A 21,558-nucleotide genomic window follows, 5' to 3' on the forward strand; every position below is an offset into this window, starting at 1 on the left:
TATATAATGAGGGTTCTCGGGGTACTGTTAACATTTCTTCTTGAGTGGTGGTAACATACGAGTGTCCACTTTGTGATAATTCATTGAATGCTCCATTTATGATCTGTGAACATATACTGTGTTATCCTTCTCTTGAAGGTTTTTATTTATGTTACTAAGAAAATAGTTGTGCAATTAGAGGAAAAAAGAAGGCCAAGGATTCTGGTAAATATTCTGCAATGCCAATATTCATGAGAAAAATAAATGTTTACCTTCATTTGTATCAAAGAAAGGCATATTAAAACAAAAAAAATTCATTTTATCCTTTTTGTCACTAATACCCAGTGTTGGTGAGATGCAAGGGAAAATGTCTGCTATTAGTAAAGATGTGAACGAGTACAACTTTCCCAGAAGGCCATTTGGCAATATATATCAAAAGTCTTTAAAATATATTTTATGCTTGTATCTCAATTATATCTCAGTAAGGCTGGAAAAATATACTATGTTTAAAAGCTTATCTTATGAAAATAAATCAGAAAAAACGTGTAAAACTATACATATGTGTATAAGCAAAAGAATCTATATACAAGGAAATTCTTAATATAACTGCTTATAGTGGTGAAAACTAAATGCAAATTTTCAACAGATAATTAGCTAGATTATTATGGTATATCCATTCAGTAGAAAACATGCAGTCATAATTAATGACATGAAAAAATGTTCATAATTCATTAAATTATAACAAGTTACAAAACAGAATGATGACTCGTTTGTAAGGAAAGAAAGACATAAATATGTACAGAAATAAAATGTCAAGAATAGAAGCCAGAATATTACTCAGCCATAAAAAAGAACAAAATAATGCCATTTGCATGGATGGACCTAGAGATGGTCGTACTGAGTGAAGTAAGCCAGACAAATATCATATGATATCACTTATGTGTGGAATGTAAAAAAAAAAAAAAAAAAAGATACAAATGAAATTATATACAAAACAGAAATAGACCCACAGACCTAGAAAACAAACTTATGGTTACCAAAGAGAAAAGGGTGGGAAGGAATAAATTATGAGTTTGGGACGAACATATACACGCTAATATATAAAGTAGATAACCAATAAGGACCTACTGTATAGCACAGGGAACTATACTCAGTATTTTGTAATAACCTATAAGGGAAAAGAATCTGAAAAAATAGATATGTATGTATAACTGAATCACTTTGCTGTACACCTGAAAGTAACACAACACTGTAAATCAACTCTACCCCAATAAAAATTTTAAAATTATCTAGAGAAAATTATAATTCCTAGCTAAATTTAAATGTTAATCTGAGCAATAAATATTATTGTATATATATACAGGTGTGATTATAAAAATAGAAGCCAAAATGGTGACTTTTGTTATCTCTGAGTAGTATTTGTTTTTGCTTTTTATTTTTTTTAAAGTTCTATGTACTTTCCAAGCTTTCTGCAAGGAATATGTATAGCAATTTTTAAAATTAAGCTTTTTCATGTAAATGAGTTTATCAATGAATGAGAAAGAAAATATGAGAGAAATCTCACCCAACAGTATCAGAGACAATGGCAACTCAGTGTTGTAGTATGTTTTTTCAATGATTATTGAATTGGTTTTTAATAAGCATGTTTGAATTTTATAAGATCCACACTGTATGGACCAAGAAGCCAACCTCAGCCAATATTTTATAGAGCAAGTCTTTCTTTGGAAGAAAGGTTTTTCTTTACAATGAAATCTTACTTTAGTGATTAGGAAATAGATGAGCAAGTTTCACTTAGAGGATTTTTTAAAGCTACTGTTGCTTGAAGTATAATCTCTACTGTCTAGCATTAATCTTCTAAAACAAAAAGTCAATATGATTTCAAATTCTAAGTTTGTGACAGCTTTTCCAATTTAAATCTGTCTCATCCTCTGTATGGAATACAAATAACAATGCAATATATTTCAAGCATCTATGAAAAAAAGCCAATATTACTAAGAATGAACCATAATCATCTGAAGTCATATACTGAGAATTAAGAAATAATTTTCCACTTTCACTTTGCTTCACAGGAGCCTTGTGAACAAGCACTTCCCGCTTGTACCAGATAAGTAATGATTTCTAGGTCAGTAAACTGCAACATCGATTGCATTCACTTACGATAAGCATAACCATAGCAAACCCATTTTCACGTGTAGATTCTCTTTCCAAGGCTGATTTACAGTCATTGCTCTCCTCTCCATTTCTGAGAAAAGGGATCAACTTAACCAAAATGTTTGTGTTAAGCCCTGCCTTGGGGTATCTCTCTAAGGAAGACCCTGTTGATAAGACTATGAGGTATTGCTGAATGACCACCCACTCCAGTTTGCCCAGGACAGCCCTTCTTTACACCCAATGTCCCTGCATAGTTATTAACAGCAGCCACTTTCAATCCCCAATGTCCCAGGTAGAGTAATAAATTATATGGTCACCCTATTGTCCATACAGTGTGTAGAGTGCTAGGCATAGAACTTGGAATAAATGCCTGGAGCTATCTACACTCTTATCTTCCTTGTGCACTGATAGTCTGGAATAAAAAACACACAGAATATTCATGGACTCACATCCACCCCCCCCCCATAGGTGGTCTAAAGCAATCTGAACAGGAATCCATTTCAAGATGGACATATCCTCCTATGAAGGTTCAAAAACTATGAGGATAGACATTACTAGCTACCCCAAATCATACACCTTAAGGATAAGGTACATATTTGAAAAAAATGGCCAATCTATTGATACTCTGGGGGAGCCGTACCCCTCTAGTTATTAATCCCAACAATTCCATAAAATGGAAGTCCATACAAATCTCCTCTAAATCCATATGTTTCTATCTTGCTAATGGCAAAACTATTCACCTAGTCACCTTAGCTAGAAACCTTAGTATCAAATTTGATTCTCTCTTTATTCTGTGAAATTAGTTACTTACTAAGTCTCATTGATTCTATTTTAAAAGTCTCTGGAATTCATTACCCAAAAACCTTTCATCAGAACACAATTTCTCATCTGCAATTGTTACAGTAGCCTTCTCCAATTCATTTCCTGCACTTCTGCAAGAATTTCCTTAAATAAAGCAATTGCTTTAATTCACTGTCTGCTCAGAACCCTCAGATAACATCCAGACTTCTTAACATTGCACTCAAGACTTTTATCATTTGCACTCAAGCCTCCCTTTTCATCTTCAATTCCAACCACACCTCACACTAAGCAGCTACTACTCAATGGTTCTCCAGGGATGGTACTGCTCCCCTGGGAGGTGTCTGGAAATTTTTAGGGACATTTTTTATTGTCACAGTGATTTGGGGGAATGAAGAAGCTTTACCGAGCAGGGACTTAAGAATGTTAAATGTCCAGCAATGCAGGCCAAGTTGCCTTGCCAAGATGCCAACAGCATCCCCAAAGGAGACTTCTTGTTTCCCAAACACATTATTCTTACAAACGTGTCCCTTCTTCTTCCCAGATTCTATATAACCTTCCTCTAGTAGTTCTGTCTTCTTTCAAAATAACATTGCCCTTGGATGATAAAATTCAAACTCTCTTCTTACCTAAAGACCTCAGCTGATTTAATAGTCATGCACACAGTGTGTTAATTGGAGATAATTAAATCACTCCCATAACATACCAGTTGCCTGCTGATCTAGTACTTAGTGTATTGAATTATGATTAAACATCTTACCCATCTGTCATTTCACTCCATGTTCCCCTTTTTTCTCCTTCTAGCCCCTAAAATTTGAGCTCCTTAAAAAGGGGGATATTCCTTTGGTATCTTACTCATTTTTTTAAACTCCAATTTTTACCATTTACCCAGAAGTTAAGGATAATTCTATAATGAGAAGTGACTTTTTGGACTAAAAGGTAAAAAATTGTACTTGCGTTCCTATGTATAGAATGCCATTCCCTAATAACCTTTTTGCGGTTGCTAAACTTAGAATACTTTGAAGTAAACTAAATATTTTAGTTGTACCTTTTATCAGCAGTGGTGCTTTAAATTCATGTATTAAATTACAGATTAGACTAATTCAAGTATTACAAACTCAAGTATAAGAGAAAAAGAAGCTACAGACACTGTGGTAAGCGCAAGAGGATGTTCGCAATATAAAGGTATTTAAATCCCTTTATTTTTTGATAAGTGCTGAGTATGCCTTACAAAGATCTGCCTACCATGCTTGCGTTTGAGATACACGCTATGAAAAAATACTTAGGTAATCTTTTAAAAAAAGTGTGTGTATACAATATACTTCTATACAAGAGATAAAGTAACAGTGTTCTTATACCACCTCACTTATTTTTTTTTTAAGTTTAAGCTTAAACTATTTCTGTAGCATATTAAAATTGTGCTCTTTCTTAATCAAAATTTTCAACTTAACTCCCCCTAAGTGGCATAAACAATAAAATAGGGTGGACAAAAGTTGACTGCTCACTTGCACATCTGTTCATATCTGGGGCTCGGTGTCCATAGTACCCGGATGGGCAGGAATGCAGGCACTCTCCATACTGGCGCATGCCTTCTCTTCGAAGAAAGAAGAATAACTTCTGTTGACATCGGCTGCACCCATTGTCCTTTGAACAAGACAAGCATCCCTTGCAAATGGGATTTGATACATAACTAGCTGTAAAAGAGAAAAGACAAAATACATTTAAATATGAATATGATCAGACTTCTGGTCAATGCAACATGCTGAAAAGACAAGTGTCTCTTGTCCTTTTACTTTAATCACATAGAAATGCTAAACAAAATAACCTCTGCCACCCTCCAAAAAACAACGGTTAATACACAACCAAACTTAGAAACAAAGAGGAAACCCAGAGACAGAGTTGAGGCTGGAAGCTCAAACTGAACGGCTTATGGAGATGCTAGAGCAGACAGAGGCAGACCTCAGGGCAGGGTCCTGAGTCCAGACCAAGAAATATGCATGTAGAATCACGTTGCTATAAACTTGAAACTCACACACTATCATAAATCAACTATACTTCAATATAAAAAAGAAAAGAAATACGCATGTAAAGAGCTGATGCTTGTCTCTATGGAGACTGGAGTCGTAAAGGCTTGTGTGTCCATGGAACAAGCACTAGAAGCCCCCACTCCAGCTGGCCAGAGAAGAGGTTTCCAACCCTGGATTGGGGCATAGAGGACGTGAGCACAGGAGAGAAAAATATAACCCATAAGAGAAAGCTACCCCAAATCTATAAGACTTCCAAGTGTGGTATCCAAGTTTAAATCATCAATGTAGTATGGGGTCCCTAAGTCAAGAGGTTAACATAAAAAACTTGCCCAGATCCAGCAAAATCCACAAAGAAAAAAGTATGAAACAACCTTACAGAAATTTTCTACAATCCTGAGACTGGGACTACAACCTGGGACTTTCATGGAAAACCACCTTAACATCAAAATAAACAAATCACATGTGCAAGCAAACCTCAATGAGGAAGAGTCAGTCTGAGTAAGAGATTTCATTCCTAAAGAATCAGAAATAACAGAACCATCTGAAAATGACTTTAAAATGAGTATCTTTAGAGTATTTGAAGAGATGAAATGACTAGAAATCACATGGGAAGAAGCAGTATCATAAAATGGGCAAATTAGAAAAATTAAAATTCTAAAACTGAAAAACATTCTAAGGCAAGTTGAATGGTAGACTGGGAGAGGGACTTAACAAAAAAACAGGCTTAAAGAACTGTGGCACAAAACAAGATATAAATATTAAAAAGGTAGGAAGCATGTAAGAAAAAACAGTATCTGAAATATATGAACCTTATGAAGTTCACTACAGCTAGTGACAAAAATGGTAATTGAAAAGAAAACAAATTCCGTTTCTAGCCCTGGTATAAAATTCAGAAATGATATAATCTGAAATCCTAGTATAATTTCTAAAGTATAAAAAGTTCATGTAAGGTCATAAGCTTAAGGCCACACTGACTTCATTTTATTGAGTTAACCCACAAAAGAAATAAGACAAGGAACAGAAAATTCATCAATTATTGAAACTTTCTGCTTTGAGACTACATCCTATTTGCCCTACATATAATCTTTATTGCATATAAAATTAATACCAAGCCGACAGTATTCAGATTAGCAGCTATACAACAAAGCACACTGTATACCACACCAGTCCTTATTTATAATGATTTAACATCCAGTATATTTACAACTACTTGCCGCAGACCTACATAGGTTTCAGTTCCACAACATGCTCTCCCCACTTCTGGGCTCCCTGACTTGTTCTTGCAGCCTCTCTTCCAGAGAGATTCCCAAACAAGGGCTTAGTCTAACCTTTCAGAGAAGGGGCCAAAGAAGAACCAAGACACTCAGGACCAGAAATCATGGTCAAGATGACCCTCTGAATTGGGCATTAAGATCTACTTCTTCCCACTTATTCCAGGACTTTGTTCTATCAACTGTTCAAAACTGCTTTTATTTACATAGTGTTAGAGACTTTCTCTTGCTTGCAAAGCTATCTATGCTTCCCAACTAATTTCTTATTTACCACCTTATTTTCTTAAACCTGTAACTGTGGAGCAAAACAGAATCAATTCAGATCAAAAATCACCTCCTCAGATAGAATTCCTAATAAAATTTTGGCAAACTTTCCAGATACCCCTTTATATATGTACGCATATACAGTATTTATAATATGTAATTGGTATTTTTCATAACTGTGATCAGACTTTACATGAAGTATGATAACTTGCTCAATTTCAATCAAGTTGTGAGCATCTTCTCATATCAATGAATCAGACCAATATCACTCATATTTCTTGGAAGTGTCCGTTTTATCTGCAGCCTCAACCTACCATCCCCACCCATGTAATTATCCCCAACACTACTTTTATGAAGACCACAACTGGTTTTCAGATCCTTAATTCAAGACCTCATTCTCAGTCTCTTGTCCTCCCAACTCCTGTAGCCGGGTCATTACTGAAAGTTTTCTTCCTCTTCTAGATTAATGAGAATGTCTCCTTCTAAAGACTTAATTCCAGCCCTCACTCTTGTAATTTCCACTAATCTTCTCATAAGTCAGGCCCTTATTACTTCTCACTTAGACAGTACCTCCCCATGTACCTCTCTCTACGTTCTATTGTTGGCTCAGCTCTTCTGCTTTTATTTTCATCATAGGATTTCTGTTACCCCTTACTCTCATGAAATAATTATGACTTATAAAGCATTTTTACATAGCCAACTGGAAATAAGGTTAGACTATTTACAATTTCCCCAGCTGCCTTCTGAAGAGGTTTTATTCTCCCATTTTGTTATTAGTGTCCTGAGCAGGTTGTAAGGAGTGAGTATGTAAGTTTCAAAAACTGGGATACAGACAAACTTTTGTGTAAGGAAGGGGTAAAAACTGAGAGTGGGGTGGGTAGGGTGCAGAACACGGGATGAAAAGGACAGAACTAGGAAGACTCAGCAGCTGTATGATGGATGAAATGGCTTTGGCAGAGGAAGTGGTGACTGGGGAGAACCCAACTCATTTTAATTTTCAGGGCTGCCTGAGAACATAACCCACCTTAAGCACAAAGACCCTCTGGCATGATATTTGGGGAAGCAATTTATGACTCTCTTGTGAAAGAAGAAGTCCTTATGTAGGAGCAACCAGGAGACTAAGGCAAGGGCAGGAGCTGCTGGCTGGACTGCATCAAAGGCAGCCCCACACTGCAGGGTCCTCTGCAGCACGTCTAAGAATAGTTCACTGGCTGCCTTCTGCTCTGCAACTTAACTACAAATATGAAAAGGTACTATCAAGGTTGTCCAAATCCCAAACTTAGTTTCATAAGTAAAAGGAGAATTTGGAAGATTTACATACATAGCAAAATGGTTTAAGGAGAAGGTTCTCTGTACCACAGTCATCACAAAGTAAAACTGAAGCTATACTTACTTTCAGTTCAAAAGTTAAACCAAGAGCTCTTTATCACTATAAATCACACTCTGGAGTAAGAAGTATGGAGAAAAGAGAATTACAGAGCTAAGAGAATCATCATAAATTAAAGGCTTTTTTTTTGTTTTATGTATCAGAAGCCAACTTTCATCCTGACCACAAAGATTTCAGAGTCAACAAATTGTACTCTACATTTTTAAAAAGGTATTCTTAAAATCAATAAAGCATTGCTTTATTTACTTGAACCTTAACTGACAATGAAAATGAAATAGGGAATACTTACCTGAGTCCATATCTTAGATATCTTTATAACCCTACACAGGAGGAATTCTCTTAAAACAAAAGTGATGTGAGCCACACCCAACCTAAGTGCTCTCTCTTCCCTTCCCCCAATCTTCTTCAACCGTGCTCCTCAATACTGAAGGACAAGAACACATGTAATTTTGGCAATTTGAAGCTTTGTGCCCCAAACCTCAAATGGACTTTTTGGTTTAATTAACTGTTGTCCAATGTCAACTATCCTAGTCACCTCTATGTTGTACGTCAACAGCTTAATTCAACAAGAACTTCTTCATCCGTTATACGGTGACTACACCAATCTCTGTATCTAAAGCCAGGCAAAAAATAGACCTTTAAGCATGACTAGAGTAATTTATTTTGTCAGGATCTTAATAAGTCAAATGGCTCTGCCTATTTCTATGAGATTTAATTCAAGTATGCAGGTGAATAAACAAATCTTAATTCCCAGCTTTGACGACTGTGTTTATTTGCTCTCCCCGTAAGCTTCAACTTTTCCAACCCTAAAGCCTGCTGACATCCAGAGCCTCATCACTCCAACCAAAACACTTTTCTAAATCTAGATCCACCCAAAATTCTAAAGATGAAATATATCACATAAAACATTAAAAATCTTCAAAAAGGTGCTAGACAGTGGTGTAAACACAAATCCACACATATCTCCCTGACAGGGAAAGGAATATATGGATACAGAAAACAAAAATCATGAGGCAGAAACCAAGTAACAATTACTTATATCACTAAGTACATAAGGAGAAAAAAACCAGTATAACTCAAACTCTTTACTCTTTTTTTTTTTGAGGTACGTCGGCCTCTCACTGTCGTGGCCTCTCCCGTCGTAGAGCACAGGCTCCGGACGCGCAGGCTCAGTGGCCATGGCTCACGGGCCCAGCCGCTCCGCGGCATGTGGGATCTTCCCGGACAGGGGCACGAACCCGTGTCCCTTGCATCGGCAGGAGGACTCTCAACCACTGTGCCACCAGGGAAGCCCAAACTCTTTACTCTTGATTCTAATTATCTGATTTGTATTCCTCTTAAATTGCAAAGTGAGTTTGGTTTTTCATGAATCCTGAGATTTTAAGTTTGATCCTTTGTTAAATCAAACCCAGTTATTCACATTTTATCCCATAGAACATTTTATGTAGGTGTTGAATGCCCATCTGTTTCTAATATACTCCTAATACTTTTTAAAAGTGTTCCCCTGTTTCTGGAGTAGGCCCTGCCAAACAAGAAGAAATCTAAATTCCTGCTAGGTGAAGGCATCCATTTCTGACAAAGAGTACAGATTTCTAATCCTGAAAATAATGGGACTGAACAATGGGCTGTTGGCATCTTAGCCTTACTCCATATTTGCAGGTTAAATAATGTTACAAGTTGAACAGCTTTTTAAAAAATGAAAAACTACTATTAACTTCATTGATCAATCTTATCATAAAATTGCTAATATATTTATCTCTGCCCAATCCCCAATTCAAGATATATATTTAGAAACCAAAACCCTATCTCTGGCACCAATGACAGGGAACTCGCATGTCAGATTCTATACAAATCAAGTCAGGCATAGATACTTCCACGACAGCCTGGCAACACTGGGATAAAAAGCCATGTAATCATGTATACTCCCAAGCTCAAACTCAACTAAGCAATCGAGGTCGTGAATTAAGGAGCCACACAAGATTTGACCAAAATGAGAAATGCCTATCTTAGGATACTTTCCTTAGTTTTACATTAAATTGTAAGTATTTATAGAAAATAAAATAATCTGATCTTTGATGCAAAGACAACAAATTTTAACACTCTGGATGCTCACCATTAAAATCATTATGCCTTAGAAAATGTTAAAATTATGTTTTAACAGGTTAAAATTAACATGCTAAAATGAACAATGTTAAGAAAGCTTTGACAGAGATAAATTTCTAAATGTCCATTAAAGTTTTAGAGGAGGTAAAATAACATGAATTTAGTCTAGAAAAACTTTTGAGAATAAAGGGCAAACGTGCCAAAAATTCCAAAATTTTATAACCTGTAGAATTAGACCATATTTTCTCAGAATCTCTTTATCTTTTATCATGAGTCCTTCAATAGATACCAATATTTTTAGGAAAAAGGCTTACAAAACTTTTAACTTCTCAAAGTACTAGCTTTGAGAAACCCATATTAATTGGCTGCCTGAAAATGTTATTAGTTGATAATTAATACCATTGTTTATCCCCCTAAAACATGTTAATTAGGAATGAAAGAATGGATATATCCTTATCTTCAGAAGTATTCCTTAGGAAAATAGTATTTCTAAAGATTTATAAGCCTCCTTAAATATTGAAATCATCTCTAGAGATGAATATTCTTAATGACATCAGGATTAAAGGAATTTAATCAGATGATTTTGCTGCTCCTACAAAAGTGTGTGTCTCACTGTATAAAAACTCAAAGCTACTAGATTTTAAAATATGGAGGGAGAAAGTTAAGTAGAATTACAGGTTTATTTTAACACATGAAGTGCTAACATCTTCAGAAAAAATGAGGAAAAGGACCACAATTGTAAGCTCCTGATTTCTCGCCAGTGTCAGCACTACATGAGTCATAATCCTTTATAGACTGGCACCTCAGAAGTACAGTTACAACCACGATTAACCATGGCTGTAGTGTGGTTAACTGGACGGGGTATTTCTTTTTCTTTTTTTTACACATCACAGGAAGCAGAAAGTCTGGATGAGGCATGTCATGCATGCTTCAAGTATAAATTAACTAAGACGTCTCAGGGAAGCCCAGAATGCTCGATAAGGGCAGGTCAAGGAAAGATGATGAGCTAAGATACGGTTGCAAAATAAATGTGGATGGAATCTTACATAAGTATGTTTGAGGGCACAACAAACCTATCCAGAACATGATAAAACACATTCCCCTTCTAATTTAACACATCATCATTAATATTCAAGAGAGTCTGCCAGAACTGGAGGAAACTGAAAGAATGTACCAAAGCAGCCACTGCAATCATCAGAGGAAAAATTACTTTGGTTCAACACATTCTACCTTGAGACCAAGCAGTCTCCCTTTAGCATATTTCACCCAAAACGTGAGCAGGTCACACATCTGGTGATAGGAGCCAGAGATTTCCCAAAAGAGCTTCTGAATGCACATCTTACATTCAATGCAAGGTACTTAAGTGTTTTTTTTTTTTTTTTTTTTTTAATCAGAATCCATCAGGTCCTGATCCTCAGGGCTCAGGACCACAGAGAGAAGCTCACGGAAAGTTGAAATGACCACTTTGATGTGCCAGTTCTATGTACTGACCAACTAAACATGAAGTAGAACACAAGAATCTGAATGAGTTAAATGGAACCCAGAAACAGGTTTCCAAAAACAGTCATTAACACCCAACGTCAAGTAAAAAGACACAAGAAAAGATAAAAGTAGCTATGTATAGACTCTAACAAAGAAGTAAAACCATGAGCCCTCGAGTTAGCACATACAATTCCCCAAATGGTGAAGTACTTCTCATAATTAACACTCACTGTCGAAGCCAAGCCCTGGCAGAATTATTTCTCTTCCCTCCACACCCCCGCTACAAACTCTGACACAAAAATCTTAATGCATATTCCTATGCTAGATGTTAACGCTGACAGGTAACCGGGAAATATATACAATTAAGGGTCAGAACACCCGCATCCCAGAACTAAACTATTAACATAAGCAAAATACCAGAATCATAAGCTCTTCAGCTTCTACAACTGCTAACACCAGTAACATTAATTAGTTGATGAGCAAAATATAAGATGGTTTGAGATTTGCTCATTTTCCCAAAGATATATGATGTTCTGAAACAAGGGAAGACTCATATTTTATGTTGTATAAAATAAGCCACCTGCTTGAATCCGTGACAGAGAAAAAAAATTTACTCCATAAAACTGTTCTAATGCCAGAGGAAAAGTAAGCGTAAAGTTATAATGTATGGGATCCTCTAAGCTGTGGCTAGAAACTGCTGTGTAGTATAGATCACTCATGCCAAGGGTTGGCTTGGACTTTCACAACATACTTAAAAGACCCTGTGGAAATGTTGACAGAATGTTGGTGCTAATGGTAACTCCAACATGAGCAGATCTAAATAGATACATTTATGAAGATTGTGAAACCACCACTTTCACATGGTCCCATGTTTATACAAGGAGATAATCCAATTATTTAAATAGAAAAAAGCAAACTGCTCATAAACAGAGCCAGATTTTTATTCCATAAAGTACTTAAATACTTCTTATACTAGCACTACTTCAAAATAGTTTTGCATACTTCCTAAGTACTGTAACTTAAGTGTGCATAGCGTCTGACCTACCCAACTGCCTATAGGAAAAACTCCCCTTCCTGTCTATTCAAAGATTAATAGAATATAAACTAACTCCTGCTTATTTCATGATTTTAATTTTAAAACAATAAATGGAAAGCCAACTGGATGGCTTATTTGGTGTCATAAACACAGCCCTCAAGAACCACCCACGCCATAACTAACCAGATTAAAGACTCCATGTGTTTTAGATGTGGAAACTCCCAGGATTATCCACTGTGTTTTAAAATTGGGAATGAACACTGTTAGCTACACTGTTCTAGAGAAAGGTCTCTTCAAACAAAGATAATTTAAAAATTTTTTTAAGTTGCCTTAATGAAAAACACACTAACAAACACTTTGGGTTGACAAACATTATTATGTAACAATTATTCCGGAATACACTATAATGCAAAAAAGGGTGAAAGCTTTATTATACTCAGTGTAGGTCGCTGTGGGTAAAATATTACTTATGCTAATAAAAATCAGAATGATTCACTACTAAATCTTCAGGCCTACACAGGATTTAGTTCTCAGTAATTTTTAAATCAATTGTCTGTATTTAATATTTATCAACAGTTCATTTTAACATGCTTCGTCAGTCTGCTAACTTCACAGCAATCAATACCTTAGACACAGTTTGCAATCTAGCTGCTTAACCATTCTTGCTCTAAGAAGTTATATCTATTCAGAACAAGAAGAAATGAAAAAGAGAAAAGTCAAAATGGGGGTGGGGAAAGAAAAGAAAATGAACTTGGGGAAACATTCTAAGTAATGTTTATTACTCATAATTTCTGTTTATCAAAAGTGAATAAACAGATCAGAGAGTTTAAGAAACCTTTCCAAAGTCATACAGTTTGCTAGTGACTAATTTAAATCCAGTTCTGACCTCTGATTTCAAAAGCCATGCTTTTAATTTCCTCATTAAGAGATATATGTACAGCACCTAGGGAAAAAATGCATTGTACCATGATTAAAACTGTGAGGACTTTCTTTCAAATTAGACTGTACCCTTGTAATTTGCTCACTGCCCCTGTGCTCTGTTTTTAGCTACAGCAAAATAATCAAAGTTCCTTTTGGTGATTAGCCACTAAAAGTACTATACTAACTCTTTCCTAACATAACTAGGACTATATTAAGTCTCATAAACCAACAAAATTAGGATGTCATCCACAAAAACACTTCAGAGTCAAACTGCTGATACAGCACAAAGGATAATGGGGGAAACTGAGTTACAGGTTTCTTCTGGCAGAGGTTAAAGAGAAATCTTCAAAATTATAAATGGAAGGTCTTTAACTGTTTGGGCATACAGCAAAAAGCCAGCACTCTACTCCAATTGACAAGTTCAAAGAAAAAACATCACCCCCAAACCATGCAATTTCCTGCAAATGGGCCACTCTCCTCACTGTCTTTGAAGACAAATCGTGTCCTGGACAAGGGGCCTTTGAAGTAACACAGCAAGCATACCTATGTAATTAGAAAGGCTCGTTACGCCATCCAAATGAGCAAAACTAGACTTTAAAGATGCGCTAAAGTGAAGAGGCTGGACTGACAGACTGACACAAAGAGTTTGAGAGCAGTTTGCCCCTGCTCACTTACCATAATTCTCCTTCACTCCCTCCAAGCCTCAGAAGCCAAAAGCAAACTCCATGTGCACTGCTGGAAAACTAAATAGTGCTTGGTCACTCTCAAAAAAGTGGCAAAACTGTATGTATGCATGTTTACAGACAGAGATGTGTATATAGATACCTACACTTATGCATGTGTATATAAATGTATGCATATACTATTTTTCTGAACCATTTAAGTTGTAGACATTACACTCTTTTCCCTCTAAATTTCAGTGTTCAGTATGTATTTCCAAAAACGAGGACATTGTCTTATAATATCAGCCATATTGATATGATCCAATACTATTTTCTAACCCCCAGTCCATATTCAATTATCCCAATAATGTCCCTTATATCTACTATTTTCCTAGACTAGAATCCCATCCAAGAGTATGCATTGCATTAAGTTGAACTATTTCTTCAGTCTCCTTTCATCTGGAACAGTTCCTCTTTCATGAGCTTGACATTCTGGAAGATCAGTTATTTACAGAATATCTATTTGGTGGACTGATCTCACATTTGGGGGATTATGTATGAATTGATGTTATGTCCTTTTCTCGTGCAGGTCAAGAGGCACTTGATGAATTTGGTTACATTACTGGTGATATTAACTTTGATCCCTTGACTAAGGTGGTGTCGGTCAGGTTTCTATACTATAAAGTCACTATTTTTCCCTCTATAAGAAGTATTTTTTTTTTTGAGGAGATATAGTTAAACTACATACATATCCTGTTCTTCAAACTTCCACACACTGGTTTTGGCATCCACCCGTGATCCTTTTGCCTAAATCAACTATTCTTCTGATGGTTATCAAAGGTGATTTTATAACTCCATCATTCTTCTCCATTTATTAGGGGGTGTTCTAGTGTTAGGAAGAGCTTTCCCTTCTCCTTCATTTATTTCTCTGCTTGTTTGTTTACATCACTAGGGAATCGCAGATTTTATTCAGTGTACTATCATCTGTTACTGTAATCTGTGCTCAACTTATCCTAGATTTGTTCACTGAGAGCCCTTTAAGGTGCTGTGGATTTTAAGTTGCATTTTATGTGCACGCTACCAAGTGCTTAGGGGTAGAGAAGAAGGAGATCAAATTTATCCTGGAAGAGCTAAGAAATAGGTGGTAAGATGAGTTGCCAGTTGGAGCAGGAGTTTGCCAACTCTAGGGGGATATCCCAAGGGGAGGACTAGTACGGGCACAGGTGTCTGCACAGGAATGGGGGATGCTGAACTCTCTGTCCTTGTATGTCTGATAAATCTTGGCCTATCTTATTGACAATCTATCTTTCAGACAATAGCAAAAGGAGCCACTCAATACTTAACTTGGATACAAGAAAGAATTTGCTGAGAATATGGAAACTATGATGTTACCATGGGGTTTAAAAGAGTCGAATATACAGAAACTGCGACCCTAGAAGTAAAATCCAAGACTTCAACGATGGATTTTTTTTGAAGTTTGGAAGGATACAGGTTTGGCTTTGCAGCCAACATTTCTAAGTTAGAAGAGGAATTAAGAGGATATTTTCAGGGCTTCCCTGGTGGTGCAGTGGTTGAGAGTCCGCCTGCCGATGCAGGGGACATGGGTTCGTGGCCTGGTCTGGGAAGATCCCACATGCCGCGGAGAGGCTGGGCCCATGAGCCATGGCCGCTGAGCCTGCGCGTCCGGAGCCTGTGCTCCGCAACGGGAGAGGTCACAACAGTGAGAGGCCCGCGTAACGCAAAAAAAAAAAAAAAAAAAAAAAAAAAAGAAAAGAAAAAGAGGATATTTTCAAAATAATAATCAACTTACATAATCCCAATGGGAAAAGAAATGAACGATATTCTATTAGAATTCAATAAGGTTTCATAGGAAGTCCTCTGATGAATTCAAACATTTTAAGCAACATGTACAAAAGCATACATTCAGGAGAAAAATAGGTTAGTCACAAACAAATGTGAGGAAGGCTAAATTTTCCTAGGAAGGCTAAATTTTCCTAAGGTTTACGGGGAACTTTTTTTTTTTAAGAGCAAAATTAACAAGATGAAATTGTTCAGTCCAATTATTGATATAACATAACACTAGATGAAAGAGGTAGAAAAACTTATTTTCTGCTTTCATTTTGTATTTATTAAAAACAAAGACCTTCAAAGTGAAAAGGGAAAAAAATCACAGCTTAAGGAAAAAATATTGACTATAAGATAAGCAAGAAGACCCTAATGAATATATCTTTATTTTTTTTAATATTGAAAAATTGATTCCTGAAAAAAAAATGGAGGGCTTTAAAGAAGGGAAATGAATCGGTCTGATTTTCAATAAGTTGGGAAAACTGAATTTCAAAAACTCCAAATTTTAGAAGAGGCTTTAGGACACCAGGGTTGTAAGCACTTATAGTTGAAAATAATTATTATAAACACCTATCACGGTGTTTATGTCAATAAGAACAAGTCCTGTCAAAATTAACCTCGTTATTTTTTTAAAAATCACAGTTTCCCTTGCTTTCTCTCCCTATCTATATATCAACATCTATATCTATATCTATATCTATGTCTCTGTCTATATACACACAGATCTACAGATAGAAAGATATAGAAATAGCACACTCATATTTGGTAAACTACTTATAAGTAAGTTGCAGACACCACAATACTTCACATGAAATTCTTCTGCATGCACCTTCTGAGAATAAGGACATTTTCTTACATAATCACAATACCATTGTCAGATGTCAGAAAATTTATCGTGGGTAAAATAATATTTTACGGTGTTTATGTTCATACTTCATCGGCCATCCCCAAAATGTCTTTCCATCTATCCAGACACCAATCAAGGACTGTGCATTGCATTTGGTTTGTTTCTTTAGTCCTTTTAATTCAGAATACCTCCCCCATTATTTTTTGTCTTTCTTGACATTGAGATGTTTAGAGTCCAGGCCAGCTGTCTTGTAGAATATCCTACAATCTGCATTTGAATGACTGTGGCCACATAAATTAGATGCATCATTAATACGATAATTTAATTCAGGCAGGAATCATCACCATCCTAACATCATTAGGTGAAAGCTTACTGGGAAAAAGTATCACCCGAGAGATTACTTACTAATTCCAAAGGGGGAAGTTCCCTTTATGATGAAGAGGTTTGGCAGAATGCGCATTAACCAAGGGATCAGACTGAGTATCACCAAAAATGGGACAAACTGCCTCATATGCTTCCTGATGTGATGAAATGAGAAGCACACATCTGTCAAGAATTCTTGTCAATAGATACTTCTTCTAATTACTCTGTAATCACTGAGTCTCCAATTTCATTTTCTGGGATCCTGAACTTGATATTGCAGAAACCTGTTTCTTCCTCTTTATTCTTTTCATTTTTACTCACACGATTCTGAGAGCAACGTATTTCAAAAAGGATTGTAGCAAAAGAGGAAACTAAGGAGACAGTAGACAGAGATTATGAGGCATCTGGTGTCTTCTCACCATAGGAGCCAATCGTTAGGCTCATATACACTGGCACACACCTATGCACAGACGTGAGCATGCAAGCCCATACGCCCCAAGGGAATAGAGGAGGGGGGACGTTAGCTACTCTCTGGGAAAATCATTCCATCACTGTGGTATAGACGCATTTCTAGGGCCACCACACATGGCTATACTCTACACAGCTCTGGGGGACACTGTTCACATAGAGCAGTTCTGCCTCAAAAAAATATAAAGCAAAGCCTCCTACCTGATGACCATGAGCCCCTATGCAGCCTGTAGAAGTACTTTGTTTTACTCACAACATATCTGTTCCTCTAAATTTTTTCATGGAAATTCAGATTTCTTGCTTTTTTCTTGAATAATCATATGGTATGGCCCACATTCCAGCTTGATAACTATCAACTGAGCTGTATGGCAGCTGCCTGCATCAAACAGACATGCCCTGTCCACTTCAGCTCATCACTCTCCATGGTCTAACACACGACCAACTTCATGCACAGAGCAGCCACCTGGCCTCTGGGGATCACCTTCCACAAAGAAGATAAGATGCTCAAGTTCATGCTATTGTGAACATTTTCCTAACATTCAATTCACTTACTAACTGGGGGGTGTACATCATCTCACAAACCAGTGCAACTTTCTCTTTGTGAATTTATAATCATGAAATAGCAGCCTTTTCACTGTAACCTAGTAGAGAGCAGTCGGCATAAAGAGAAATAATGTTACTATTTAAGTAATATCAGTGAAAACCAAAATTAGATTCAAGAATTAAACTATTATAAACATATTTAAAGGTACCCAAATTTCATACATATGTAATAAAAAATCACTTTGTAAAATGGTTTGCCTATTTTAAAATCTGTTAATAAAGCAAAAGAATCTCCTGAAAGGCTGTGTGACAAAGTCAGACCAGCAAAAAAAAAAACTTACTAAACAAAGGAACAAACTGGAAAAAATTATAGCAACACACAAAAAAAGGGTAGATGTTTTTGTATATATTGAATACTTGCAGATCAACATGGAGAATGGTCCTTTTAGAAGAGGAAGTAGGGAATATAAACAAACTATTAAAAGTTGATCAAAGAAACGGAAAAATGTACATGAAAATATGTTCAAACTCACTAGTGACAAAAAATACAAATTAAAATAAGCAGCCAACTTCATCATATATTAAAGTTTAGGAGACTGATGATTAAAAACTATCAGTAAGCATTTAGAAAATGACAACCTCATATACTCCTGGCGGTAATGTAAATAAGTACAAATCTTCTATAGTTTAGCAATATTATACTTTTCCTTTGACCCAGCAATGTCACTCTCAGGAATCCTATGGAAAGAAATGGACAAATACATAAAGACACACAATTCACATCACAGCGTTTGTTTTAATGGTGAAAAGATAGTAAAGAGCCAAAGTGTCCATCAATAGAACACTGAATAATTTATCAGATCTAAAATATTGACTTTAAAGATCATTTATTATACACAGCAATGTTAGTTAACGTGCAAAGAAGGCTCTTTCCATATAGAAAAATGTAAAAAGGCGGATTATAAAAATAATGTAAGACTCTATTTAAAAACACATGTGTATAATGTTACACATATTATTACACATATTATATTACACATATTATATTATTATCATACATGGCATGATATTCTGCAGTATGAACTTTTTTCTTTTAAGTTCATTCTTAGTCCTTAGGTTTTTCTTTATTCAAATATACAAGTGGCATTCACTGGCTCAGGGAAGAGTTTCTCAAAGAAAGAAGTGCAAATGCTCAAATTTTAAGTTTCCAAATGCTATTTTAAAACTCTTAGAAGAGGCAAAACCTTCCCATTCTTTTAATTTCATTGCGTTATGAGACACTGAGTTCTGAGTTTCAAAAACAGGAGACAAATTCCACAGAGGAAAAATGTTTCTGTCTTAAATAAGCATGGAAGACTATCAGAGCCAATTACCTGCTTAGATAGGATAAAGACCCCATGAACTGGGGGTGTAGGAGGGAGGGAGAAGAGAACACTCAGTTTAGGTTGAGTGGGTCTCTACAAAGAGTCATATGCCCTAACCTTGGGGGAAACGGTCGCACGAAAGAATATTCATATCCTGTCCGGATAAATTAGGGAATCAGAACAGAAGATATATGTGAAACCTAAGAAAGGAGTGCCCAGGTGTGTGCCTCCAACCTGGACACTTAGAGCCTCAGGATGGAGACATTGGAGTGAGGCATTTGGGGCAGAAAGGGCCTGAGAAGGCCTCTCAAGCCCAAAGCAGTCTAGGAAAACATCCGAAATAACCTCACATCTCAAGAAGAGCTCAGACCCGGTGGAGAGAGACCACAGGCCAGGGACAGCCTCACAGTCAGGACAGAAGACGCGGACTTCGTGGACGTGAATTCATGCCCTGACAGAAGGTATGCAGAGCTAGACATAGAAGAGTCAAACCAATGCTAACTGCACACAGTCGTGGAGAGTGGCATCAGGATGACAGAGGCCCTCCACTGCTTCCTCTCCCCAGACAAACTTGATGCAAACCTTGCTGAGAAGCGGGTGGATGGAGAAAGAGGGAAGGCCAGAGCTCATCTGGTGATGAAAATGGAAAAACACTTAATTGACAGAATATATGAATTTACCAGGATAAATTTTCCACTACTAAGAAGAACAAGGTCTCGAGATAGACACTAAACTCAAGCTTAGAAAATAAAGTGACTTTGCTGTACTCCCGGGGTGTGTATCTTAGGAAATTTCTACCTTCTCCATATACACAGAAAAATATCTTACAAATATAGATGCAAAAGCGTTAACAATGGTTAATGAAAAGAGATCGAATGAGTTCATCTCTTTCTGTACACTGTTCAGCATTTCATAAAGTTTTGCAACGAACCCGTATCACTTTAATAGAAAACAAAGCTATTTTGGAAATAAAAGGTAAATGACAATTATTCTGCCTTAAAATGTTTTAAAGAATTTAAAACAATCATTAGGTTTTTAAAATAATTTTGGTAGCAAAGGACAATTTCTCTCCATTTCTTAGTTTCTACTTTTAGCTATCCTGACTTTCACATATGGAATTGAGAAAAAAGACATTCGTAACTTACACGGTGATTCACCTGAAAGAATGAAGTAGGCCATGTGCCTTTGCGCCACGGGCACTGCAGGCGCATGCGCACCACCGGGCGGGGCCATAATTGGGCAAGGAAGAAGTTACTGTCTCTTTAAAAAACATAAAACTCCTAATTTGCTTAAAATACACACAGAAACCCAAAGGCCTTAATAACCTTAATTGCAATTTCCTCCAAGTAGAACATTCATAATCCTTAAATCCCTTTATTGAGTTTTACTGCCAGTAATTAGCCAAAGTAGACAGAACTGAAAGAGTGTGTGTGCATGTGTTTGTGTGTGTTTAAATTTAATAGACTCAAGAAACGTTTGTGTCATTTAGTCCCCACTTTTCGATACCAAATGGAGATATTCAAGAAGGAAAGGGAAGAGAGATGGGAAGAATTCAGAATAGGTGGAAAAGAAGGAATTTCTAGATTAGTTCAACATCCAAGTAAATGTAGTATTTGGATCCTCTTCATGTAAGTTATTTGTTTTAATTATTCCCTAAACTTTCCAAAAACATTTAGTGGGAAAGCTGAAGCCATGATTGGTGTTCCAAACTACAGGGCTACATTAGCAAGTAGCCCTTTCAAGTCTTGCTATGTAAAACGTGGTCCTCAGCCCCGCGGTAGCAGCACCCACTCGAAGCACGATCACAAGCCTCCCCCGCACCTACCGAATCCAAATCCATATTAAAAACAAGATCCCCCATGATTCCTACCCGTTGATCTAAGGCATTCCGATCCAAGTTTTGAATGCAGCATCCCCCTCCAAAATAAAAGTAATAAGGAAAATTAATCTCTGTACCTGAAAACACTAAAACTACCTTTGTGTCTCCCTACACGTAGATTATAATCAGTTCAAAGGGGAATTTTATGTATCTTTCTATCAGAAAAAC

General features: G+C 36.5%; 1 protein-coding gene across 3 annotated transcripts in view; it reads right to left on the minus strand.

The window, feature by feature from the left end:
* The window catches only part of RSPO2 (R-spondin 2), a 169,409-nt gene that overhangs the window by 90,977 nt on the left and 56,874 nt on the right, over positions 1 to 21,558 (minus strand). For 2 of the 3 annotated variants that reach the window (XM_032610186.1, XM_032610185.1), the window contains one exon: positions 4,434 to 4,622. The exons of the other annotated variant lie outside the window; for it this stretch is intronic. In XM_032610186.1, the coding sequence (XP_032466077.1) occupies positions 4,434 to 4,622 (189 nt within the window). The remainder of the gene's footprint in view (positions 1 to 4,433; positions 4,623 to 21,558) is intronic. 3 annotated transcript variants of the gene reach the window in all.

This window comes from Phocoena sinus, chromosome 17, assembly GCF_008692025.1.
Source record: "Phocoena sinus isolate mPhoSin1 chromosome 17, mPhoSin1.pri, whole genome shotgun sequence".
Lineage (NCBI taxonomy): Eukaryota > Metazoa > Chordata > Mammalia > Artiodactyla > Phocoenidae > Phocoena > Phocoena sinus.